At 44.7% G+C, this 27115-nt stretch overlaps 2 protein-coding genes across 5 annotated transcripts in view; both read right to left on the reverse strand.

The window, feature by feature from the left end:
* MYBL2 (MYB proto-oncogene like 2) overlaps nucleotides 1-3240 on the reverse strand; it is a 43006-nt gene extending 39766 nt beyond the window's left edge. For all 3 annotated transcript variants that reach the window (XM_055304619.1, XM_055304596.1, XM_055304595.1), the window contains exon 1: nucleotides 3172-3240. In XM_055304619.1, coding sequence (XP_055160594.1) covers nucleotides 3172-3236 — 65 coding nt within the window. In that variant the 5' untranslated portion in view covers nucleotides 3237-3240. The remainder of the gene's footprint in view (nucleotides 1-3171) is intronic.
* A 5050-nt stretch (nucleotides 3241-8290) lies between these two features.
* IFT52 (intraflagellar transport 52) overlaps nucleotides 8291-27115 on the reverse strand; it is a 39409-nt gene continuing 20584 nt past the window's right edge. For both annotated transcript variants that reach the window (XM_055305164.1, XM_055305171.1), the window contains 7 exons: nucleotides 26797-26883; nucleotides 25142-25210; nucleotides 20849-21003; nucleotides 14700-14787; nucleotides 13526-13634; nucleotides 10191-10336; nucleotides 8291-8558 (listed from right to left, as the gene is read on the reverse strand). In XM_055305164.1, the coding sequence (XP_055161139.1) occupies nucleotides 8496-8558; nucleotides 10191-10336; nucleotides 13526-13634; nucleotides 14700-14787; nucleotides 20849-21003; nucleotides 25142-25210; nucleotides 26797-26883 (717 nt within the window). In that variant the 3' untranslated portion in view covers nucleotides 8291-8495. The remainder of the gene's footprint in view (nucleotides 8559-10190; nucleotides 10337-13525; nucleotides 13635-14699; nucleotides 14788-20848; nucleotides 21004-25141; nucleotides 25211-26796; nucleotides 26884-27115) is intronic.

Here is a 27115-nt window from a genome sequence, read left to right on the forward strand (position 1 = left end):
CTTAGATACCCCTTCCTGAAATCTGAGGAGGAGGCCACCTTCCTGATCACCTGGGGACAGACTAGCCGTCTGCTGCAAACTTCCATTTACCACAGCAAAAGGAACACTGACATCTTAAGTGCCAGAAACTTCCACATCCGTTAATTCAGGTCCTCCCCCCACCCACTTCCTTCATAAAGTAATTCATGTGGACATCCCTTCTACATTGCTAGAGCGTGATATTTAAGAGTGCAGGCTCTGAAGCCTGACTTCCTGGGGTTATGATTCCCAGCCCCATCATTTACTAGTTGTGTGATCTTAGGTAAATTACCTCTCTATGCCTATCTTCTCATAGGTAAAAACCAGAAAAAGATTTATCAAAAACTTAGCTTTTATTATGCGCCAGCCACTATTCTGTAGGCTTTCTTTTTTAAAACTTTTTATTTATTGAGACACAGAGAGGGGGGGTGGGGTGGGGGTGGGCAGAGACACAGGCAGGGGGAGAAGCAGGCTCCATGCAGGAAACCGGATGCGGGACTCGATCCCAGATCTCCAGGATCACACCCCGGGCTGCAGGTGGTGCTAAACTGCTGCGCCACCGGGGCTGCCCTCTGTAGGCTTTATAAATCATTTTAATTCATTTACTCCTCATCACAACACTGTGAGGTACTATTAGTATGATCCTCTTTTGGCGAATGGTGATAATGAGAGACCAGCTCTCTCCCTTCCCCTTACCCATCCTACTCCAGGCAAATGGCAAAGCAGGGATTCAAACCTGAGCCTAGGCTATCTAGTTTGAGTCTATACCTTTTAGGTTTTTAAACTTTATTTATTCATGAGAGACACAGAGAGAGGCATTGACATAGGCAGAGGGAGAAGCAGGCTCCCTCTGCGGAGCCCAATGTGGGACTCAATCGCAGGACCCCGGGATTACCACTGGAGCCAAAGGCAGATGCTCAACCACTGAGCCACCCAGGCAGGCACCCCTAGTCTGTATTTTTTAGAGATTTTATATTTATTTTAAGAGAAAGAGAGAGGAAGCGAGCACAAGCAGGGAGTGAATAGCAGAGGGAGAGGGACAGAGAGAGAGACAGACTCCCCACTGAGCAGAGTCGCTGACAGGGCTCCATCCCAGAATGCTGGGATCATGACCTGAGCCAAAGGCAGAGCTTAACCAACTGAGCCACCCAGGCATCCGAGAGCCTATGCTCTTAATCACTACACCCACGTACTTCGTAGGGTGGTTGTAGGATTAAATAAATATGTGTAAACCACTGAGAATAATTCCTAGCCCATAGGAAGTACTACTTTAGTTTTAGTTGTGTTACGTTAATAATGAAGGCTACTCAGAAGAAAGGCAGGGACAAGGGGCCCCTGTCTTAAGAGGGAACTACCTTGAAAAGAATAAAGACCCCATCCTGTTATTCTAGATTTTACCCAGTGCCCCAGCCTTAAGTCATCCTACTGAGAGGACTTAAAATTTGTAAGGGACACAAAGGAAGAGAATGACCTTCGGTGTCCTAATCCAGGGCCAGCTCAACAGCCAGCGGGATATTTAAACAGTTTTTAATTGGGTGGCCAGAGCAGGCCTGCCTTAAGGCAGTGCCGAATGCTGTCTTCTTGTTGCTATGAAACACAGCCCCAGAAGGAAACCTCCACCCTTCTCCACGTGAACTACTTGATAGGTAGAGGAGTTGCATGGACAAAAACTCTCCAAAAGCTCATCAGCTAATAGGGAAATGAGTGAACAGAAAATTAAATCTATAAAGGTAAAGACAAACTGCATACTGTGGATGCCCACCATAAAGGTTATTCAGACTTTGGTGATTTGGGAATTTGCAAGGTAGCCAATAAGGGGAATAACACTTCAGGCAGAGGGAACAGCCAGTGCATGCTAGGAAGAAGAAATACTATTAAGTCCTCAGGGATTGGCCAGAGTTGCAGTCATTTTTGAGTCTTCTCTCACATCACTTACCTGATCTTTCTGCAAATCGTATCGGCTCTACCCTCAAAACTCTACCTCTAAAATATATCCAGGAGCAACACATAAAAAGATGCTCAATACCATGTCATCAGGGAAATGCAAATTAAAACCATCCGGTCACACGGAGCCAAGAAAAATGAGCGCATATATTCACACGAGTTTTACATAGTTTTATTTGTAATAGGCCCAAAATGGAAACAACCCAAATGTCCATCAACAGATGACCGAATAAACAAATGATAATCATAAAATAAATATATCCATACAGTGGAATACTACCAAACAATAAAAAGCAATTGCTGATACAATATGAATCTCAAAATAATTATGTCCGAGTAGATACCATATGATGTCATTTACATACAACTGTAGAAATTGCATAACAGAACCAATTAAAGCAAAAAATGGTTGCAGAGAAAGGATTACAAAGGGACAAGAGGAATTATGAGGAATGAATGATAATGTTCTATTTGTAATATTCTAAAGGTCCCTTCTTTGATCACAGGGAGGGGTACGGGGTTACTGACCAGAAAAGAGGGGAACCAACTCAACATGATCTGCCTGGGTTTGTCCAGATCATGCCAGCCCCTGCTGTGTCCTCCTTTATGCAACTACATAGGTCCAGAATTCGGTCTCTTAGGGAGTTAGGGACAAATGAGGCTAGGCAGGGGTCCACGGAACTAGGCTCACAAGAATCCCGAAAATGTGGAGATGAAAGTAAACCAGAGATAAATAAACCAGACCATCCTGTCCCAGGTGCCAGAGGTGGGGTCCTGTTGTAACAAACAGTTCCTTGTGACTAACAAGGAATTACTGGACCCGAGAAAGGAAGTAAGCCCATTAAAGATGTTATCACGGGTCCTTACTTAATGATGGTATCAACAGATGAATATTGAAAGGATTTGGGGGCAGCCCGGGTGGCTCAGAGGTTTAGCTCCTGCCTTCAGCCCAGGGCGTGATCCCGGGGTCCTGGGACGGTGTCCCGCGTCAGGCTCCCTGCGTGGGGCGGGCTCCTCCCTCTGCCTGCGTCTCTGCCTCTCTCTCCGTGTGTCTCATGAATAAATGAACAAAATATTTTTAAAAATAAATAAATTGATGAATAAGTTAATTAATTTTTTTAAAAAAAGGATCTGGGCTCCCTGGCGGGCTTTCAATAAAAGACCAACCCTACAAACCCTCAGTGGCCACCCTGTCGGGGCCCCTCTCACCTCTGAGCTTTCTCTGCATCTTTGCTTAATAAATACCGCTTTACACTCTCCTGTGTGCACGACATTCGCGCTTCGACTCCCCGAGACCAGGGCCAAGCTCTCCCGTAGCGTTAGGAACCACCTAATGCAAGTTTCCTGCGTTCCTGTAAGGGGAGGAGCCTCGGAGACGAGCGCCCGAGGCCCGGGCTGCTTGAGGCCCGCGCCGCGTCCAGTCCACGCCCTGACCTCCGCCCTGGGCCTTCAGGGCATCAGCTTTCACGAGCTTAGCTTTCTTTGGCAGTGCGGCCACTCGTCCGGGAACCGAGCCGGGGACGACTCGCAGGGACGCCGAAACCTTGTCCCGCGGCGGTGGAAACCACCTCCACAGCCCGGCCAGGCCCCGCGGCCGCGCAGGGCGTGCGGCGCCATTACCACCCTTTTCTGTGAAGACGGAGGAAAAGTGAGTCTTTGGAGTGCAGCTGGCAGTCCGTGGCCGCCGCTGTGAACCGGAGCGAGGGACGCGGCCGGCCTCCAGGAGCCCTCGGGGTAGACCGGGCCGCCGGGAGAGCGAGGCCGACGGACCACCCCGCGCGCGCCCCGTCTCCGGCGCCGCGCGGAGCATGGCGGGAGTCGCGCCGCCTGACGTCACCGGGGGCGCCTGCGCTCGGAGGCCTGGAGCCCGGCGGCCTTGCCCCGCGCTCGTGCGTCGCGCGCGGTCCCGCCGGCGCCGCGCAGTCGGGGGTGTCGTCGCCGGGAGGCTTCCCCCGACGCCTGCCGTTTCGGGTCGTGCGGAGGACGGGTGAAGGGAAAGGCCAGGGCCGGAGAGGGAGCAGGGCAGGTGGGGGGTCGGCCCGCCCCGCCCCGCCCCGCCCCGCCCCGCCCCGGCGGCCTGAGTCCCCGAGGACGGCGGCCACGCTGCGGGATCCCTTCGCGCAGCTTGTAACCATTTGCGACTCCAAGAAGTTCCTTTCTCTCCCCGATTACCTCGTGAGCTGCGGGAGCAGGGCGCCAGGATAGATAAACGGTGGTGGGCTGCGTGGCAAAACCTGGTATTAGCAAGATTTGTTACTCTTTTTGAAGGTATTTCTTCCGGTTGAAGCCTGTGGGAGAAATTGGTGACGTTGGTCTTAGAAAGGGGAACTGAGTGGCCGAAGAGGGCGGGATTCTTTTCAACATCCCTCGGTTCCGTGCCTAGGCACTACTTGGATTTTTACTTGATTTTTTAGATTTCATTAGGGCACGGAGTTTGAGTAAAACCTCTCATATTTGGTTTTATAAACAAATAGTTTAGCAAAAGCCACATCGTAGATGTGTGAATCATAAGAACCCCAAATGTTCCTTCTTGGTCTTAGGGAGAGCAGAGACCCTCGTTCCCAACAACACTGTCTCCCCTTCCTCCGTGTATCATCTCCTCCTCGCGTGGACACTCCTGTTTCTCTGATCAGAGACCTATTGGAGTTCAACAAATAAAACCTCCAGCAGTTGTTTTCAGCTGTTACCAGCCAGGACTGATAACCATCACTTTCTGAGTGTGTTTGTGTCTCTGTGTGTTTTAAGAGTGAAGGTGAAATACTTGTTCAAGTCTGTTAACTTTTCATGTTTGAATTTAAAAACACCCCTGCTCACTACCTTAACCAGTCTATTGAACTTACTTGCACTAATAGAGGACCAGTCTAACATACACAGCATCAGCTAGAAGATATTCTTGCCAAAAATGTCTAATTCAAAGCTAGTCAAGCCTTTAAACCTAACTTTGCATTCGAAGGAAAGAAGATAATGGGATAATAGACACCATAATGAAATCATCAAAATATCCAGAATGTGGGACACCTAATTTAGTTGTCAAAAAAAAGTCATTTAAAAAAACAAAACAAAACAGGGAGACTGGGATTTAAAGAGACTAAAAAAGGGATCCCTGCGGGGCTCAGGGGTTTAGCACCTGCCTTCAGCCCAGGGCGTGATCCTGGAGTCCCAGGATGGAGTCCCACGTCGGGCTCCTTGCATGGAGCCTGCTTCTCCCTCTGCCTGTGTCTGCCTCTCTCTCTCTGGGTGTGTCTTTCATGAATAAATAAAATCTTTAAAAAAATTAAAAAGAGCCTGAAAAAAAGACAAGTCCAATGTGAGAACTATCACTGGCTTCTGACTTGAAAAAACATCTATAAAACACATTTTGGGGACAATGAGGGAACGCCTGAATAAGCATTATCTTATATTGTGAATAAGGTGGGATAATGGTATATTATAGTTCTATAAGTATGATAAGGTATATAAGGAAGTATGTAATGTCTGAAATTTAACACTGAAGTATTCAGTAAACTATACACACATATAAAGCATATATGGTAATATGTTAATTTTTTTAACGTTTCAAATTTTCCATAAGAAATTCGGGAAAAACCTGTATCCTTGCCATAAGTCATCCATAGATAAAGGGAAAAAGCCACATGATCCATGGCATGACAGGCTTTGCCCCCTTTCAAAGCACTTTCTCCAGTCAGTTTAATGGGAATAGCTCCAGGTTAGTAGGTAGGCCGTCAGTATTCCTCTGCTCCTAGGTCTCTCTGGGCCTCTGTCCCTCTCGGGAAATGAAGTTGGATTAGATTCAGATCCAAAAAGTTCTTTTTAGGGTCGCCTGGGTGCCTCAGCAGTTGAGTGTCTGCCTTTGGCCCAGGGCATGATCCCGGGGTCCTGGCATCAAGTCCCACATCAGGCTCCTTGCAGGGAGCCTGCTTCTCCCTCAGCCTATGTCTCTGCTTCTCTTGCTGTCTCTCATGAATAAATAAAGACATCTTAAAAAAAAAAAAAAGTTCTTTCTAAAATTGCAGGTTATGTGTTTTAGTCATCTACTGCTGCATAACTCTTCCAAATTAGTGGCTTAAAATTCATTATGTTTGTGCATTCTGTGGGTCAGGGATTAAGAAAGGTGCAGGGACAGCTTAACTGCTCCATGATGTCTGGGGCCTCAGCTGGGACAACTTAAGGCTAGGAGTGACTTGCTGGGGACAAGACTCATTTGGAAGTGTCTTCACTCACATGTTTAGCAGGTGATGCTTGTAGAAGTTGGGACCTCTAGCTGTTGGCCAGAACACCTAAACATGGCCTATCACAGTCTGTCCAAGTGGCCTCAGACTTCTTGCATTGTTGGCTTGTGGCTCTAAAGGTGAGTGTCCCAAGAGAACCAGGCAAAAGCTATATAACCTTTTATGAACTAGCTTCAGACATCACATAGTGTCATTTCCACTATAGTGCCAAATTCAGAGGGAAGGAACATAGACCTTACCTCTCAAGAGCAGGAGCATCAAACCCACAGTTTAAGAGAAAAGGATATGGGCTGGAAGATAATTGTTGAGTATACATTTTGGAATGTATTCCAAATACATTGTCACAACACTCCTGTTGTTCTATAACTGGTCTTCTTTCAGCAGGCCTTCAAATTCTGCCCTCTGAACAAAGTGGTTTCCCCCTTCCCCCAAGATGGCTCTGGCTTGGCTACTTTTTTTTTTTTTTTTTTTTTATTCATGATAGAGAGAGAGAGGCAGAGACACTGGCAGAGACACAGGCAGAGGGAGAAGCAGGCTCCATGCTGGGAGCCCGACGCGGGACTCAATCCCAACGCGGGACTCAATCCCAGGACTCCAGGATCGCGCCCTGGGCCAAAGGCAGGCGCTAAACCACCGAGCCACCTTGGGATCCCCTGGCCTGGCTACTTTGAATAAGCCCTACACTAGGGCTTGAGTGTGTGAGAGAATGGAAGCCTATGAACAGAGCTTTCACATGAATAAATCGTTTGAAATTCAGGATGTGAGCCTTTTTTCCCAAGATTTTTAAATTTCTTTTTCTTTTTTTTAAAGATTTATTTATGATAGACATAGAGAGAGAGAGAGAGAGAGAGAGGCAGAGACAAAGGAGGAGGGAGAAGCAGGCTCCATGCCGGGAGCCTGACGTGGCACTCGATCCCGGGACTCCAGGATCGCGCCCTGGGCCAAAGGCAGGCGCTAAACCGCTGAGCCACCTAGGGATCCCAGAATTTTAAATTTCTACAAGTATTAATTCCTTGATAGACTATTCTCATGACTTCAATTATCAACTGCATATGAACTAAGATCTTGAGACTGGATCTCTCTTCTAAACCTCAGAAATTTCTATTTACTGGTTATTTCCACTGGTATGATGGCCATCATCTCAACTGGACCTTGTATGCTCCAAAACAGCTCGCCCCTCAGAATCCCCATCTTCCAGTAACTCTATTGCTTCCCAGGATATTAGGCTCAAAATCTTGCCTATCTGACCCTCAATCATTGTACCAAATCTATCAGAATGCCACCTTTCCAGGCACCTGGGTGACTCCGGTGTCTGACTTGATTTCAGCAGGTCATGATCTCAGGATTGTGAGCCCCAGTCAGGCTCGTGCTCAGTTCAAAGTCTGCTTGGGATTCTTTCTCTCCCTCTCCCTTTACCCCTTCCCCTGCTCCCCCCTCTAATACATTTTGAAAAAAAAATTTTTAAATGCCACCTTTCCTACAACAGCACTTTAGGTCCTCATTACTTCCTCTTGGGGTTATATCACACCCTCTCATGGCCTTCCTTCCATAGTTCCCATCTTTATAGAACCCACAAGCTAAGCTGTTTCCACTGCATTGCATCCCTTACACACTGGCAGTAGTTCTGCAATCTTCTATCTGGCTTTCAGGGTTCCCCAAAGCTGATTCCCAGTATATCCAGTAGACTGCTATACATATCCACCTCAGCTGCCCCACATTCAAGCAGGTACAGTCTCCCATTGTCCTTGGACAGATGATCACATTATAACCCAAAATGATGACAGAATTCAGTACTTCAGGAGCTCAGAGGAGGAGGGTGACAAAGTGTGGGTAGAGCCGACAACCTCCAAATGGTTGCGTCCTGTGGACACCTGGGAGATGAGGAGGTGAGTCATCCATGTAAGGAAGGTATTGATCTACTATTTTACCTTTTTCATTAGGCACATGGGCAAACAGACTGGGTTAAAGTTTGTTTTACATCCTTCTGAGCTAGTCCAAAAGCTCAACAATATTCATAAGCTTGACATTTATGCCTTTGATAAAGGAGACTCAAATTCAGAACTAGAGTCTGAAGAAAAGACTTCAATGCAAGACTCAAATTATAAAAGTACAGGTTCAGTCAGATTTAATTTTAAAAATGGAACATATATTACATAAGGATCTTTTTAAACATGTTATACCTATGTAGTCACTACAGGAGATGCACAGGCCTATAACTCGGGGTAAAGAGTATATAGACAATTTTGTAAGGATTTGAAAAACAATTCAAAAATAGTTTACAAAGAGAATTAGGCAGAAGATGCTTCAAGAGGCATGATTCTCGAAATTGTTCTGGAATGCTGGTTCACTTGTATCAATGTCATGTTCCTGGATGAAAGAATAAGATAGAATTTTAGTATTTCAGTACAAAGCATGAGATGTGAACTCTGGTGTTTTGCACTGTGATTAAGATTCTGAATCATCATTAATTGGGACACGTAAGTAATCTCTGGCTTGAAGGCTGGATCCAGCTGAAGGATCCAAGTTTTCACTCTAAGGACAGGGCTTTTGACTACTGCCCACCATCCACCACAAGGAGTAGGGAGCAAATACAGTTGAAGGCACCAATGCAAAGACCGCAGAAGACTTCTTACCTTGGACTGGGGGGCTGTCTCTGCCTTGCCAGTAAGGTAAGTACTGAGAACATACCTGAGCCCCATCCCACATTTCAGTGCCCCAGCAGTTACATCAACTCCCTTCTGGGTTCCCTTGATGGCACTTTATCTCGAACACTACAACTGCCCTATAATATTCCTGTCCCCTCTACAGAACGTGGCTCAGAAAGAGACAGCAAAGGCTGCATCCATCTTGTTCACTCCAATGCCCCCAACATCTAGCACCATGAGTATCCAGCAGAGCCAGCCCCTGCCAGTAGAGTATCTAACCTTTCCACTCAGCATCTAAAATCCTAAGCATGTATGTATGTATGTATGTGGAATGACTGAATGGCACATATGGTATGTATGTACATACACATATATATGAAAAATGGACCCTTACGCTGTTTTATAGCTCTTGCCCCTGCAACCCCATTTACTATATCCTGAATGTCTCCCCAAGTCCTTAAACATTCTTCTGAACATTTTTAATGTTATGGCTACACCCTAGGTACTTAACCAGTTCCCTACTGGTGAAGATTTTTCTTCTATTAAAACAGTACTACACTGAGCATCCTGGTTGGTAAATCTATACACATTTAGGATTATACTATTAAGACAAATTCTAAGGATTAGAATTACTATGTCAAAGGTACCTACATTTTCGGGGCTTTTGAACAATATTATAAAACAGATCACCAGAAAAGTGAGAATTTATTCTCCCATCAGTAGTATATAAATGCCCATTTACCAACTGGTTGAATAGACCAAATGAAGACCAGACATAATTTTAAAGTCCTTGGTCCTCAATCCAGAAAGATGATTTCACACATAAGGTGCTGACCCTGTGGCCAGCTTCTCTATACTTTTCCCAGGTCTCTACCCACACTGACATCACTGTTATGCCTCAAACATGCCAGGCAGGGAAAGCCCAGCCTGAGGGTCTTTGCACAGGTCTTCCCTCTGTGTGGGACACTTGTCTCCCAACTATCGGCACGGTGAAATCCCTCAACACTTTCAGGTCTTTGCTCCAATGTCAACTTTATAGTGGGACCTACTCTAACCACCCTCCCTATTTAATACTGCCACATTCAGCACACTTGATCCCTGCTCTACCTTTTTAATGCCATCATCTTGTACTATATATTATATGATTTACTTATATATTTATGTCTACTGTCTAGCTCCTCCAGCTAGAACATGAGTTCTATAAGTGCAGGGATTGTTGTCTGTTTTGTTTACCTAATAGATACTTAATGAGTATTTGCAGAATGAATGGATGGCATAAAACCTAAGAAGTCCAGTTTAGGAAAGATACCACCACTGAAAGGGCTCCCACTTCAGTGGGCTTTCTAGACTCTACCTGGTTCAATTTCTTGAACTCCACCACTTGGAAGAAGATATGCTCAAGAATATGTTTGGCATCTTGTTGGTCCTTTGGTAGTTTACTGGTTACTCCAAGAATGTCACCACACTTTCTGACATAGAATTCCAGATCTTCTTCAGTACCTAGGCACAGTGGTGGCAATCAGATGAGCCTTTATTTCCCATCCTTCCCCCAGTTCAGACTCACTGTGGTTTAGGTATGTCTTTGTCAGGTTCCTATATCTCTCAAGATCACTCACCTTTTCCTAGGGTGATGTGACCACAGGATTTAAACAATAATAAACTAAAGAGATCTCTGATGTGCTGCTTTTATAAATTAGGACAAAAATGTGACACTTGTAATTGAAATAAAGCTGGACTGGTTCTGGCTCTCGTACTCCCAGATCCAGAATTTCTACATTACAAAGAACAGGAAGAACTAGTAGGAAATCAAATTACCATTTTTTCTGAATGCAGCAAGGACCATTATGAGAAGGGCATATGGGTATTAAATAGCATTTATTAAAGCAATATTATAGAAAAGGAAATTAAAGAAAAAAAAACACTCATAGTTCCATCCATAACGTATCTCTGTGCAGCCATCCCCAGCAGCCCAATATCAAAGATGGATAGCCATTACATCCCTTCTTATACTAGACTATAATTCTTTTCTTTGTTTCCTCTTCTGATGTATATTTTTTAAAGTTATGATAGATATGTAAGTTTTTATTAAAATATTCAAACCATATAGCTACAAATCTCCTGCTCTAACTCTGTCCCCACCAATACAACCTAAGGTAATTACTGCCATGTGCACCTACATATTTACATATGTGTAAACAGTGGGATCAAACTATAATAGTTCTGTAAGTTGCTTTCATCATTTAACATCATGGACATCTCAAGTCAAAGCTTATGCTCTGTATCTTTCTTATAACAGATGTATTTCATTTATTTATTAACACTGTATTTCATTTATTTCTTATTTATTTTTTTTTTAAGATTTTATTTATTTGAGAGATGCCTGGGTGGCTCAGTGGCTTAGTACTGCCTTCGGCCGAGGGCGTGATCCTGGAGTGCCGGGATCAAGTCCCAGATTGGGCTCCCTGCATGGAGCCTGCTTCTCCCTCTGCCTAAGTCTCTGCCTCTCTGTCTCTGTGTCCCTCATGAATAAATAAATAAAATCTTAAAAAAAAAAAAGATTTTATTTATTTGAGATAGAAAGTGAGTGAGAGAGAGAGAGAGAGCATGATCAGGGGGAGGGGCTACAATTAATATCTCTATAGGTATATTTTTTGTTTCACATTTCTATAAGGATTTCTATAGGGTAAATTGCTAGAAACATATGTTGGATCAAAGCATCTGACCCTTCACAGGTCTGTTACTTTTTTTTAATACTTTATTTATTTATGAGAGACACAAAGAGAAAGGCAAAGACATACGCAGAGGGAGAAGTAGGTTCCCTGTAAGGAGCCCCATGTGGGACTCAATCCCAGATCCTAGGATCACGCCCTGAGCCGAAGGCAGACACTCAACCACTGAGCCACCCAGGCATCTGGGTGTTATTCTTAATCACTAAGTCTGTTATTCTTAATCACTATGTCTTGCTAATTTTTGACTGCTCAGCATCTACCACAATGCCTGACACAAAAGAGAGATGCAGTGAAGGTGCTTTACATTGAACTGTTTTCATTTCTGCATACTCCTTCCTGGTCTGTGGGCACATAAAGATGTTCACATCCTTAGGATCCTACTGAACATGCAATTTTTTTAATTTTTTATTTTATTTATGATAGTCACACAGAGAGAGAGAGAGGCAGAGACATAGGCAGAGGGAGAAGCAGGCTCCATGCACCGGGAGCCCGACGTGGGATTCGATCCCGGGTCCCCAGGATCGCGCCCTGGGCCAAAGGCAGGTGCTAAACCGCTGCGCCACCCAGGGATCCCTTTTTTTTTTTTTTTTTTTTTAACATGCAATTTTCTATCTTGCCTTCCTTCACTTAGGATTCTCACTTAAAAAAAAAAAAAAAAGGATTCTCACTGGGGGACAGGCAGGATGAAAGTATCATTGCAAGAGTGGCTGGCCCTGTCTTGGGATTTAGAACCAGAAACACTCTCAATGGGACGTGTGGGTCACTCTCTGGACTTCAGAAACCTTTTTTATAATGACATGTTGTGGGGTGCCTGGGTGGCTCAGTGGTTAAGCGTCTGCCTTTGACTCAGGTCATGATCCCAGGGTCCTGGGATCGAGTCCCGCATTGGGCTCCCCAGAGAGCCTGCTTCTCCCTCTGACTATGTCTCTGCCTCTCTGTGTCTCTCATGAATGAATGAATGAATGAATGAATGAACAATCTTTAAAAAAAATAAAAATATAATTGACATGTCATCCTATTGAATGAATGTGACACAATTTACTATCATTTCTCTGCTAGTGAACATTAAGCCCAAATGTTTAAATAATTTTGATTCCCAATCTTAAATAACATGCAGTCATCTGTATACCTACCTTCACTCATCTCTTTAGATTAGATTCCCAGGAGTAGGGTCACTGCCTCAAAATGGATTAATTTTATGCCTCTAAGCACATGTGCACAGGCCCATTTGCTATGTAGGAGGCAAGGCATGTCAGAAGGAGCAGTGGGCCCAGAGTCAGAAGAACCACTCACCATACAGTCGTGTGGCCTGGGACCTCACCTCATGATCCACATATCAAGGTGGGTACACATAACTCTCTCCAGGATCCCTTCCAGTTTGAAGTCTCTATAATTCTTTTGGCCCTGACTGAGTTTTCTTATTTAAACTGCTCCTATGACCAATGACCTAGATTTGCTAAGTGGCAGCCAGGGTCAGAATCCATCCTCCAGTTACTCAATAGGACACAACTAAGGACCTACAGCAATTAAAGGTAAGACCTTGGCTTCTGCTTTTTTTTTTTTTTTTTGAATAAATATTATTTATTTATTCATGAGAGACACAGAGAGAGGCAGACACATAGGCAGAGGGAGAAGCAGACTCCCCAGGGGGAACCTGATGCACGACTCAATCCCAGGACCCCAGGATCACTCCCTGAGCCAAAGGTAGATGCTCAACCACGGAGCCACCCAGGCCCCCTCAGCCTCTGCTTTGTACCATGTTCTAACTCACTGAACTAACTGGCCCGAGAGAAACAATCAACATCACTTACATGAAACAAACAGAAACTATCATTTTACACCACCATTCATATTTTATTCTCCCTGAACAAACTCTAGCTTTCTCTCATGAAAAACCTCAGAAGTTCACAATTAAGTAAAACTTACAAAAGAAAACAAACAAAAACTTTGCCAAACTTACATTTATTAGTAATCTGAGCAAGGCGGGCCTTCTCAGAAGAAAACGTCTCATCTAAGTCAAATAGCTCCAGTGGAGGAGGTGGTAATTCTCTGAAACTGGGAGGGAAAACCTGAAAGGAAATAAGGTCTTTCATGAAAGAACATGTGCCATAACTGGCAGTGATAAGATGGAAGGGAAATGAGAGGCCAAACTCAGCTCCTCCCTGGGATGAACCACCTAAATGCCCATCACCTCCTTCTGCCCTAACCCATTAGACCATATCAAGCGAGACAACTAGTCCATTATAAACAACTAAGCAGAGCCAGCATTAAACTAAAGCACTGCTAAATCAATCTAAATCAATCAAACTGACATACCAGTGCGCATTAACTTGAGCAAGGACAAAAGCTTGGGGCTGATTAGGCTTATCTGTGCTGAATACTTGATTGTACAATGTGTTTCTCATTTAACCTTGAGTTCGTAAAGGACAAAAATTGGGAACCAGATGTAGATTCATGTAGAAAGTGCTAAACCTGGTGCCAGAATTTGCAGATATGAGTCAGTGGTGTGCTGAGAAATGTTTCACTATCAGCTTCCAAGACAATAGAACATAGGCCTGCTCTATAGCCTTTGTCATTTTCTGCAATGTAAATCTTCCACCATGGCCAATTTCAAAAGCTACCAAAATGAAGCCAAGCAGCTCATAACATTCCAAAATGTGGTGGGATAGGATGGTTTTGATGGTAAGTTGAGTTCCTGCTGACTGGAATGTTGAAAGTAACCTGTGCACGTGTGCCCACCGCTAGGCTACAGACTGTGCTATGAATCTGAGCACCTGCTAGCTAGAAAGCAGCAGTGCACAGCCTTTCCTCCATTTCACCCAGGATTTCTCATACCATATATGCCCTCCAACTACACAAGGTGGGAAATGCTTTTAACAGCCACAAAAGTCCATGATTTTGATTTCTCAGTTGGGAGCTACAACCAGTGGAAGGCCTTACAGAATAATGGTTTGGTCTTTGCATGTTCAGAGCCAGAGAAACATGATTTCATGAGATGTGCCATACATTTAGGGTATACGTACGTATACACGTTTGAAGGAAAGACCCATGTTGGAAAGACCCATGGCCCAGTTGGCAAGGTAAGGGCAAAGAGTTGGGTTCTGTAGCAGGATCCCCCAGGCACACCTACTCACCGCTGGCTGAAGGGCTGGCAGTGGCGTCTCAAACTGAGGTTGGATGAGCTGGAGAGGTTCATGTTTCACGTTCAGCTGTTCATGGGCCCTGTGTTAATAAGAAGACAAAAAAGCAGGGGTCAACGTGAGACACTGTGGCAAAGCAAATCTAACTGACTGCACTGTGCTTTTTTCCATCAAATCAGGTGGTTCAACACTTTCGTAGAAAAACACAAAATACATTGTTACATGTAATGATCCTTTCATAAATCTTCTCTGGTGTATCATATGGTATGACTATATTGAGAACTGAAGGGAAAGTTCTTTCAAGTTTCATATCAGGCTTCTAAACAGGCTTTTTATTTTTACCCAATGTACAGTGCGAACCTTATAACTGTTTCCTTGTTTTTACAATCAAGAGAAGGGGGTCAAATCTGAAGTCTGCTTCTAGCAACTGAACAGATCTGTACAATATGCACTTCTTTCTTTCTCTTTCTTCTTTTTTTAATTAATTAATTTTTAGTAATCTCAACACCCAACATGGGGCTGAAACTCATGACCCTGATATCAAGAGTTGGACGCTCTTACAACGGAGCTAACCAGGTGCCCCTCTAACATACACTTCTGTGTGCTCATTTACTCAGCAAGTATTTACTGAATATGTATTATGCACCAGGTAGTTTTATACCAAGAGAACAGCAACCGTGACAAGAGACCAAGGCAGCCCTCATGAACTTACATTCTACTAGAGGAGAGACACACAATAAACAAAACCCAAGATGCCAGTATCAATATGTATTAAAAGGAAAAACCAGGAGGGAGGGATAGAGAGGGAGGAAGCATGGGGTACAGCCTGTCAGATAAGCCCTGAGTGAAAGGAGGAAGTCCTGTACTTACTTTTTTTTTTTTTTTTTTTTTTTTTTTTTTTTTTTTTTTTTTTTTTTTATGATAGTCACACAGAGAGAGAGAGAGAGGCAGAGACATAGGCAGAGGGAGAAGCAGGCTCCATGCACCAGGAGCCCGACGTGGGATTCGATCCCGGGTCTCCAGGATCGCGCCCTGGGCCAAAGGCAGGCGCTAAACCGCTGCGCCACCCAGGGATCCCCCTGTACTTACTTTCACAAGTATCACAGGCAGATGCAAGAGTAAAGGTATGAGGATTTTCACAGGATCTTGGGGTAGCCAGAGTGGCTACAGCAGGGGGACAGTGCTAGTGAGGGGTTCACAGAGTCAAGTGCTGACCTTACCTCATGTTTCCTTTTGATTGTGGCTTCCCCTCTGCCTCCATTCTCTCAAACTTCCCTTTTATCCTTTTGTACTATACATAATTTTGTAAGCTGGCTTAACTTCTCAGGGAATGAGGCAAATTAGAATGTACTCACCTAATTTAAACTACTTGTGACTTTTATTTTTTCATTTTTATTTATTTTTTTAATTTTATTTATTCATTCATGAGAGACGCACAGAGAAAGAGAGAGAGAGGCAGAGACACAGGCAGAAGGAGAAGCAGGCTCCATGCAGGGAGCCCGACGTGGAACTCGATCCCGGGTCTCCAGAATCACACCCTGGGCTGAAGGCAGCGCTAAGCCACCAGGGCTGCCCCTATTTTTTATTTTTTATAAAGATTTTTTTTACTTGAGAGAGAGAACATGGTGGGGAGGGGCAGAGGGACAGGGAGAAGCAGACTCCCTGCAGAACAGGAAGCCAGGTGCCGGGCTTGATCCCAGGACCCTGAGACCACAATCCCGAGCCATAGGCAGACGCCTAACCACTGAGCCACCCAGGAGCCCCCATTTGTGACCCCATTTGTGACCTTTTAAAATTAAGTTGAACAAGGAAATGCCAACAGGTGTGAACAAAGTTCATGCCTGCTTCTATGGATGGGTGATTTTAGAAAGGAAAAAGGTCTGTGACCACAGAAAGCCATTCGGTGAGCTTATTGCCATCATCTCCTCCACTATTCCCAGGTGCCTGGGGAGAAGCTTAGCAGTGCAGAAGATCCCTATGGAGTGAACAGTTAGTTACATGAGTACCTGTTACATGCCACATATAATGCCTGACTCTGTGCTAGGCACGGAAACTTATCTCACTTAATGCTCAAAACAACCCTAGACAGTGGGTATAATCTTTTATAGAAGAGGAAGCAGAGGTATAGAGATGAAATAGCTTCCCAAGGTCACCTGGTTAAAAAGGGACAATGGCAAGATTGGAACTCTGAGCCAGCCAATCCCTGCCAACCAGGGACCCAAGGACTTGGTCTATACTGCAGGCAGAATGTTGCTAGGGGCAGTATCTAAGCTAAAGGTACTACCACTGGCACACAAAGAATCCTGCTGCCAAGCCTGGCCTCTGCCATCCCAGCTGTGACTTTCTTTCTGTCCCCAGATGGAGTCAGCTATACTGAAGACCCGTGTGAATAATAAAACAAATTCCGTTGCCTCTTCCCTTTCTTGCTCAGCTCACCACCTGCCCAAATCTTCCTATTAACCAACGTGCATGCCTGATGGGGATAGGGGATGAGTGGAGAAACTAATCTTAAAACCAAGAAAACCCAGGACGCCTGAGTAGCTCGGCAGCTGAGCATCTGCCTTTGGCTCAGGGCTGATCCTGGGATCCGGGATCCACTCCCACATCGGGCTCCTTGTGAGGAGCCTGCTTCTCCCTCTGCCTGTGTCTCTGCCTCCCTCTGTGTCTCATGAATAAATAGATAAAACAAGAAAACCTAATTTCGGAAAGCTATTTCCAAAACACTCTGGCCTGACCTGTAGCACCTCACTCCTCACTCTGGGTCTCAGTACCCAAATCATCAGCCCCTGAACCCAGAAGGCAAGGACTCCACACTGTCTCCATCTCACCCTTACAGGCATCAATAAATACCAGATGGACTGTGGGACCCAGGAAATTTAACAAAAATCCCCTGCCCCTGGACAAGCAGAGCAGGACTAACTCCATTTCGTGCTACACCCACCATCTCATGTATAACCCTTACCAAAAACTGGCTTACTGCTTAAGGCACACCCCCACCCTAGTCAAGCCGCTGAGCATACCCTTACCAGAAACTAGGTCATAAAAAAATGTGTAACCCTGCCTTTTGCCCACCAAAACTACATGCCAATTCTGACCAGAGTAATAGGCCAGTTCAAATGGATACTATAGGGTAAAATGTAATTCAACTGGCCACCTGTGTGTGGACCTACGTGACTGCACAACTTTCTGTGTGTGTTACAATCTCATTGGCCACGGGCCCCTGTAAAACTGCTATGCTGGGCAGCCCTGGTGGCTCAAAGGGTTTAGCGTTGCCTCCAGCCCAGGGTGTGATCCTGGAGACCCAGGATCGAGTCCCACATCAGGCTCCCTGCATGGAGCCTGCTTCTCCCTCTGCCTGTGTCTCTGCCTCTCTCTCTCTCTCTCTGTGTGTGTCTCTATGAATAAATAAATAAAATGTTTAAAAAAAAAAAGCTGCTATGCTTCTTAGCCTCGGGGTCCAAGTCCCTGCTCTGCTGTGTCGGGTATACTTGGAACCAAGCTCGAGCTTGCAAATAAACCCTCGTGCATTTGCATCAGTGTCGACTCCTTGGTGGTTTCTCGGATTCGCAATCTTGGGCATAACAGGACAAATGAAGTTATTTCAGAATAACATTCTACAGACGACATAAATAAAGACTAATTGAATTTTTACTCACAGAAAAGACACTGCATTCAAAAGTTGTAACTGGCAAATACGATTACCTAGGAGCACCATATAGAAACTGGCTTGTAACTACTGTCCTTTGCTATGGAATGAAAGACAAATACAATTAAAAGAGTCCTCCAAGCTCCAAAATATCTACTACTTGACTCTGCTGGCACTAAAATAATCCTGCATTCAATGCTGAATAACAGTCACAATGACCTGATCTAAACCGCATCAGAGGGATCCCTGGGTGGCGCAGCGGTTTAGCGCCTGCCTTTGGCCCAGGGCGTGATCCTGGAGATCCGGGATCGAATCCCACGTCGGGCCCCCAGTGCATGGAGCCTGCTTCTCCCTCTGCCTGTGTCTCTGCCTCTCTCTCTCTCACTGTGTGCCTATCATAAATAAATAAAAATTAAAAAATAAATAAATAAATAAAATAAACCGCATCAGAAGAGAAGGACACAGAGGCTAAAGGCCGAAGCTGATTTGACTGTAACTGGCTAGTGTAGCAGCCTGATGTGCCTTGTCATTCCGAGAAAAGCACAGACTACAGAGGAGGAAGAGCCCCAGGCCCATTCCAGACCGCCCTGCTTTCCAGTCTTTTTCCGTCCCCTGGCTTCGAGGGACTCTGCTGCGGCTCACACTCCCCTGCCCTTCTACTGCTTTTCCCTAGCTTGGCAAAGGCCCGCCTCCTCTCCTGCCTCAAAAGCCAGGGCAGCTGTGAGGCCCAGTCTCTCGCCCAATCCCCACTCCAGTGCTGTCCCTGAGCATCTCCAGCCCCTCCCCCCCACTTCTCTAATCACCTTATCTAGTCTGCTTCAGCATCTATACTGGTAGTTCCACCTGCATCTTCACAGGCAACCTCTCAGCCACATCAGATGGAGGTGGAGCAGAACTCATTTCTCTCTCCTCTCCCCACATCCTGAGCGCCACGCAGCAGTTCCACCTGGAGCAAAGATTCCCGAGGGGGAAAACCCTGTCTCTGGTCTGACCATATAGACTTCCAAGGCTCCTGATTCTTTCTTACCAAACATCTCTTGAAACCACAGCGACTGCTCCCACCATCCCGCCTCTCAAGCCTCCAATCTGCTGTTAACAGTCTCCTAGCTGGTTTCTTCACTTCTATTTTTTCTATTTTCACATTCATGGTATAAACTGCTACAAAGTATCATTTTGTCTGGTTTCAGAAAACACAGATTCAATCATGACCCTCTTTTAGAGGTCTTTTCTAGCATCCATTCACAACTCTGGCCTTTGCCCTGAGCCTCCGGCTGTTTGCCCTGCCTTCTTGTTTCTGTAATGCTCAGGCTCTGTATTGCTCAGGCGTGTCTCAAGTGCTGGCTGGAGAACACAGAACAAATTATTGCAGGGGACTTCAGAGGACCAAGTTTTCAACTATTACTAAGTTGGCGTTGGAAGCCAAAGCTACATGCAGTTCAAAGGGCAATTAGAAATAAACTTACCTGGACACACCTATACGTACGGGCTTTGCTCATAGAAGCAACTCATTGCCCAACTCTCTCTGGGCATCCCTGCCAACTCCTGAAGCCTCTGCACCCCTGATGGTGCAGCACCCAGCATCATGCCAGGCAAACACAGGCCCCCAGAAATGCTTGTTGAGATAATCAATGGCTGGCTAAAAGAGCCCCTCTTTCATCAAGCCTTCCCTGATCACCAGAGTCCGAGTCAAATTCTCTCTTCATTGTGTTCATAGTCTCCAGGTTTTATTTCACACTTAGCATCAATACGGTAACCCTGCCTCACAGCCTCCATCCATCACCTCTAAAAAACCATTTAACTTTGGACACAGTGCCTGGCACAGGAGGAGCTCAGTCAGTATTTGGAGAACTTTAACATAAAGAGAGCAGCAAGAAGGCTGAACTCAGCCTTTGGTTCATCCAGACGTAGATGCCATGCCAGGCTGAAGGATGTTGGCCTCTGTCTCTGCCTGTTATTAGGAATGGACAATGATGAGCAGGCAATCAAACAGGGACAAGCCCAGGTCTGGAAAGCATTCAGGCTCCCACCTTGGGAGAATACCTGACCCCCTGAACTGCCTTCCTCAGGTGAAAATGTGGCAGGTGATTCAGAGGACAAATGAAATAACAAATGAAATAACAGAGGACAAAGTGAAGTAACAATGTGTGGTGCCTGCAGGCACCTTGCCCACCCAACTCAGTTTACTGGGGGTTCCTGGGGCATGGGATCCTGGGTGCTGAAACCAGGAAAGTCCCAGGCAAACCAGAACAATTTGGTCACCATAAGTGCCTAATATGAGCCTAGAACACAACAGGCGACTAACAATTGCTGGCAGTTTCCTCTCCATCACCTCCCACCCCAATTTTCCCAGCTATCTCTGTCGACTTCATCACAGATCTGAGAACTTGTTTTACATACCACATATGCCATGACCCTAACCTCTATCCCCAGGCTCACATTTTTAAACCAAATGCTCAGAATGGAGTGCAGGGCAGCTCCAAGAGGTATAGGTACTGACTTGATGACATTGGGGAGGGAAGTGGTATCCAGCTGGTAAATGGACAGGTCGAAGAGGGTGGTAAAGTCTCTTGGGTTCTCATCGCCCTCCTGGAGACACACTCGAAGCCGCTCTGACAGGGTGGCTGTGTTGGGCAGCATCATGTAGTCAGAAATCTGAAAGCCACAAGAGGGTTCACACAGCACAGCAAGAGTAAAAATTTCATCTAAATCTGTTCCTGGTCACTAGAAACTAAACCTTAAATAAGCCACTTCATGTGAAAAGAGGAACAAAAGTCACTTGGCTAAACTGCAATGCTGGCTAAATCCAACTCTGTAATTCCTCATGCAGTACTGAGCACAGCTGGAGAAACAAGCACGCTGCCTCCTTTTAATTTCATGATCACTGATCTTGAGTGTTCAGCAGTCATTATTCTCGGCAATGCCCTCCTTTTGTCACTTCAGCCATCTCAAACAACTTTCCCTTTCTTAATTCTGGGGCTGATGACCTTATTTTCTACCTCAGTGAGAAAATAGAAACAATCATAAATGACAGTCCACAAGCTCCCACTACAGCTGACTCCACCCACCAACTTCGAGGCCAGACACTTGGCTTCCTCTCTTGCTACAGGTGTGAACCGCCTATGAGCCCAGAACAGATGACCCTTCCACTCGGACACTAGATCCCAACCCCTCTCACCTAGCCAAGGACATGCTTCCAGCACTGCTGAGAGCCCTTAATGATGACACATGCTCTGTGCTCGTAACCGTAAAAGACCAGGAAAGCCTAAACGTCCATCAATAGGAGACTGGTTAAATATTCTACAGTACAAACAATGGAAAATACAGTCTTAAAAAAAACAAAACAAACAAAAATCAAAAGAAAGCTCTTTAGAAATAAGGAAACATCTCAGACATATTGCTAATTTTAAAAATTAGGTGGTGGTGAACACACATAGTATATACAGTACCATTTGTGTAAAACAAGAGGGAATGAGATCCATGCACACATTTATTTACTTATTTTTTTTTAATTTTTATTTTAATTTTAATTTATGATAGTCACAGAGACAGAGAGGCAGAGACACAGGCAGAGGGAGAAGCAGGCTCCATGCATCGGGAGCCCGACGTGGGATTCGATCCCGGGTCTCCAGGATCGCGCCCTGGGCCAAAGGCAGGCGCCAAACCACTGCGCCACCCAGGGATCCCCATTTATTTACTTATATATGTATAAAATATCTTTGTCAGAACATACAAGAAACAGCTAAGATTACTGTCACTGGAGAGGGGAACAAAGTAGTCAGGCAATGTGTATGCTTTTGAATTCCAAACTGCGAATGCATTACCTACTCAAAAAGTACATTTAACTTTACTTTTTTTTTTGAAAGATTTTATTTATTTATGCATGAGAGACACGGAGAGAGAGACAGAGACACAGGCAGAGGGAAAAGCAGGCTCCATGCAGGGAGCCCGACATGGGACACGATTTCGGGTCTCTAGGATCACGCCCTGGGCTGAAGGCGGTGCTAAACTGCTGAGCCACCTGGACTGCCCTACATTTAACTTTAAATGCATGCTAGCAACAAGAAGTTTATTCCTAATTGGAGGTCCCTGCGACAGTGTGTTCTACATCTTCCACTGCCAGCATGGGAGGAGACATGCCTGAGCATCACAGAAATAAGTCTATGCAGACAGACTCACTTTTTTCTATATCCCAAGAGTCAAAACCTTCCCTGATCTTTAAACCTTTTTTTAATTTAAGAAACAGGAGAAGAATATAAATAAACAACTGCTTTTCCCTGCAATATTTGTCTGTGTCAGAGGCTTCACCCTACTAACAAGATGGGGGTTGAAGGTGAGAACAGCAGCAGAGGTGCGGACCATGTCAGGACACACACCCAAGTGCAGCAGAAAGATGGGTAAGGTGAGATCCCAGCAGTCCCAAAGGTCCTGAGGCTGGTTCACATGTCTGCACAATCCTAGTTCAGGAAACCATCAAGGCCTTAGACATCCAAACAGAAACATAAGAGTACTCCCCCAAGATCACTGTTTTTTGTGATTTCCTGGCAGATTTGGAGGTTAAAACTTGTCACAGAAATCCTCTTAGCTCTCTACTGAGCTACCATTTTATAAAGTCTCATTTGAAACTGAACTGCCATTTGGGTCTGAAACCCATTCCAACATAAGATTTGATCTGAAATCATAGGAACTCTGGATTTTCAGAATTTCTTACTTTGTGGTATGACTGGGTCCAGCATTTTCCTTTCCAAAGCCTTACAACACAACATTTGCACCAGGTCTCCTGTGCAGAAGATTCACGAAATCACGTGCTTTTAGAGAAAGGTCTCAGCGAAGCACCACCCTCCTCTGGCACCCTACTGACACTTCCTTTCTGAACCAGTCTGGTGTCACAGGTGGAACACAGTAAACACAAGAGTGGCAGAAAAGGCACAGTCTCCAGAATCAGCCCAACACAGACATTAGTAATGAATGACTGGCCAGGTATCAATCTTGGCAGGGACCTTGAGGAGTGTACCCACTTCCATTTCCTCACCTAGAAAATAGGAATGACAGAAACTTGGGAGGAGCAAGGCGGCCACAAAGACCAGGAGCAGATGCCTCATGTCTTAGCGCTGCTTCCTTTGGCTCCCCTCAGGCTAACTAGGATTGGCAGCTGACAAGGTCACCATCCACTCAAGAGTTGGATCCTGTGAGATCTGAAAAGCGAATTCTGACTATGCTCCAATTCTTTTACTTAGGGGCTTACATCACTTTTCAGGAGGAATTTAAGCAAAATATACATTTCATGTTTCCATATGAGGTGATATTTTAGACATGGGGTTCCTGTTACCTAACCCAAGTCAGTCCTGGGGAGGCCACATCCTCAGCTGAGGGAGGAAGCTGGCAGTAGGCCACCATTTCTGACTCTCTTCTCACCCACTCCCTGTTTCTCACAGCAAGGAAATCATTTTCCTGACACTTCAGAGTTTAAGACACAGAGAAGCAGCGCGCCCAAGTGGCTCAGTCAGTTAACATCTGACTCTAGATTTCGGCTGCGGTTGTGGTCTCTGAGATCTGCATGGGGCTCTGTGCTCAGCGGGGAGTCTATTTAGGACACTCTCTCTCTCTCTCTCTCTCTGCCCTTCTCGCCTGTGCATGATATCTCTCTCTCTCAAATGAATGAATAAATCTTAAAAAAAAAAAAAAAGAAAAAGAAAAAGAAAAGAAAGAAAGAAAGAGAAGCAATTATAGAACAAGCAGATTTTGAATGAGGAGAGCTGGATTTGGGTCAAACTCTGCAGTCAATTGTTATTTGGGCATACTGCAATCTTGGGGAATTTCCATTCCCTCAACTCTAAAATGAGAATAAGACCCTCTCCTTCCCAAGGCTACTGTAAGGATTGCATAAGTTGATTTATGTGAAGGTATATGATACATGGGGCCTGTATATAATAAATATAAGAATTTAAAAAATTCTGACAGCTATATTACTTCCTACACCTTTTAATTTAACAAGTAAGTATACTTCTACTAAATGAGGCCTCACAACCATCCTGTGAGACAGGGAGCACAGGTACTAGTATCCCCACTTCACAGATGAGAAAATCAGGATGAAAAAAGGTCACAAATAGCCTGCTTAAGGTCCAAGGGTCAGAGTAGAACGAGACTTGGAAGCAGGTTACTGGCCCTAATCCCATGCTGGTCTCACTCTCTATCATCTGATAAGTAGGATCCTAATGCCTTTAGGACTGTTGTTCCTCAAAACACCAAAATTATAGTTCAAAACTTAAATTCTGGGGATCCCTGGGTGGCGCAGCGGTTTAGCGCCTGCCTTTGGCCCAGGGCGCGATCCTGGAGACCCGGGATCGAATCCCACATCAGGCTCCCGGTGCATGGAGCCTGCTTCTCCCTCTGCCTATGTCTCTGCCTCTCTCTCTCTCTCTCACTGTGTGCCTATCATAAATAAATAAAATAAAAATAAAAAAAAATAAAACTTAAATTCTGATGATCTTTGTTTATTCATGAAAACTTATTTTTATATCCTTCATATTTCTGAATTACTTCTCTACAGATAATGATTTTGAAAGTTTGCCCAGGGAGCATATACATAGAATGAGGTTCCCATCCCAACCAATTGCATAATTTATTATTTCTTATAATGTGACCTTCATCACCTCCCAAAGCATCACTTCTTTCCATCTGTCTTACAGATAAAGTAAGAGATACATATGCCTTTGAAACTGTTGGAAGCGGTGCTGAGAGTCTGAACCCAAATTTTTGCCTTTAAAGTTTTTTAATGATTCACAGTCCCTACCTCTGGGTCCTCAGCATCGATCTGGTTTAGATTGATGTCTCCCGTTGTGAGCCACTGGAAAACAACATCCTGGGTTTAAAAGATAAACACAGAATTAGACACTTGGTTACTTGAGAAAAACCAAGGCAGAACTAGAAAATTAAATCAATCAGGAAAAAATGATAAAAGGAAGGATACTATACAGCAGTGTTTTAAAAAACAGTAGCCACTTTTCTCTTGGTGAAATCATATGAAAATGTCAAAGTTTTCCTAACCCTAATGCCACTTTTACTATTGGAAATTGAGCATTTATCTTAAGGTACTTTCACCTCTAATTACAGGCCAAAATGTATTAAAACTTGCTCATATTCCCAAAACCACCCCTCCTTAAATGTGATGACAGTCTAAATTTGCAGAGTAGACTCTATCTAGACGCCCCTAGAATGTGTCTAGGACACCAGAATTTCATGTGGATTCTGCAGAAACAAGATCTTAATCAATCTCTCAATATAATACAGCCTTAAAGGGCTGAGGGAATTTGTTCATTAATGAAAAGGTTCAATAGGACCTTCTTTCTCTGGCAAGTGAGTCACCAGAATCACACCAATGTCCAGCTCTGGTATGTGCCATCTGTCATCCTTCAAAAGATGTTTCCTTCACATTATGCTGATAGGCAACTGCAGTGCTTTCACCTCATTTCCCACATCAACCAGTGACCAGTTCTGTCAAAAGCCCTCCCAATCCAATTCGTGCCAGCTGGTCCCTCCCCTCATTCCTGCCTTCACTATCTTCACTCAGGTCACCATCTTCTCTTGGATGGCTGACTCTGCCAACCTCCTAACTGGCTCCAGGCTGCCTCTTCCCTCTCACCTTCCACATGCCTAAGAGAGGAGTCTTTTTGAAACACAGATCTGACTATGCCCAAGGTTGCTGGACACTCTACAAGGGCTCTCCATAGCTTTCTGCAGGAAGTTCAAGCTCCTAGGCTTTACATGTGAGGCCCTGGTTGAGCCTGCTCCTCAACTCTCCTCCAGGATTGGCTTCCACATCAAGATGGCATGCTTAAAAACATTCACCACATCCTTCTAAATTTACATCTCTGTCTCTCATGCTGCCTCTCAATGTACTATAAATGTTTTCAAATGAGGCCCTATTCCTGACTCAACTGTATTCTTAGTGCCAGACATATAATGAGTTCTGAAGAGCTGGTTTTATTTTTTATTTTTCTAAAGTTTGTGAGGTGTTGTTGTTGCTGTTGTTTGGTTTTGTTTTTCTTTAGTAATCTCTATACCCAATGTGAGGCTGGAACTCATGACCCCAAGATCAAAAGTCCTATGTTCTGATTGAACCAGCCAGATGTCCCTGAAGATCTGATTTTTTTTTAAAAGATTTGTTTGTTTGTTTGTTTGTTTATTATAGACACAAAGAGAGAGAGAGAGAGAGGCAGAGACCCAGGCGGAGGGAGAAGCAGACTCCATGCAGGGAGCCCTATGTGGGACTCGATCCCAGGACTCCAGGATGGTGCCCTGGGCCAAAGGCAGGCACCAAACCGCTGAACCACCCAGGGATCCCCGAAGATCTGATTTTAAATGAATAGATTACCTTAGCAGTATTTTTTTTAACAACATGAAAATCATACACAATATACATTAATGTAATGAAAGAGAAGAACCTACCATGATTTTGCTGTTTTCTTCTTTATCCAAATATTGGTCACTGAACATGTGACATGAGCCAAGGACTGCCAGCTTCCCACCTTGGTTCTGTTGATAAAAAAGCAGTGTCAGATACTCAGATCCCAAAATGCACCACCCAAAATGCATCCTAGACCCCAAAAACTTATCATCAGAATCATGCGAGCAACTATCCATACTAAGTACCAATTCACATCAGGATTTTAATGATCTAGAAATATCAACTATGATAGCAACCATATTCTCAACTGCTTCTCATTTTAGATACTTCTATATCCTTCTATTTGACTTTAACAAAAAG

Source organism: Nyctereutes procyonoides, unplaced genomic scaffold (assembly GCF_905146905.1).
Source record: "Nyctereutes procyonoides isolate TBG_1078 unplaced genomic scaffold, NYPRO_anot_genome, whole genome shotgun sequence".
NCBI lineage: Eukaryota > Metazoa > Chordata > Mammalia > Carnivora > Canidae > Nyctereutes > Nyctereutes procyonoides.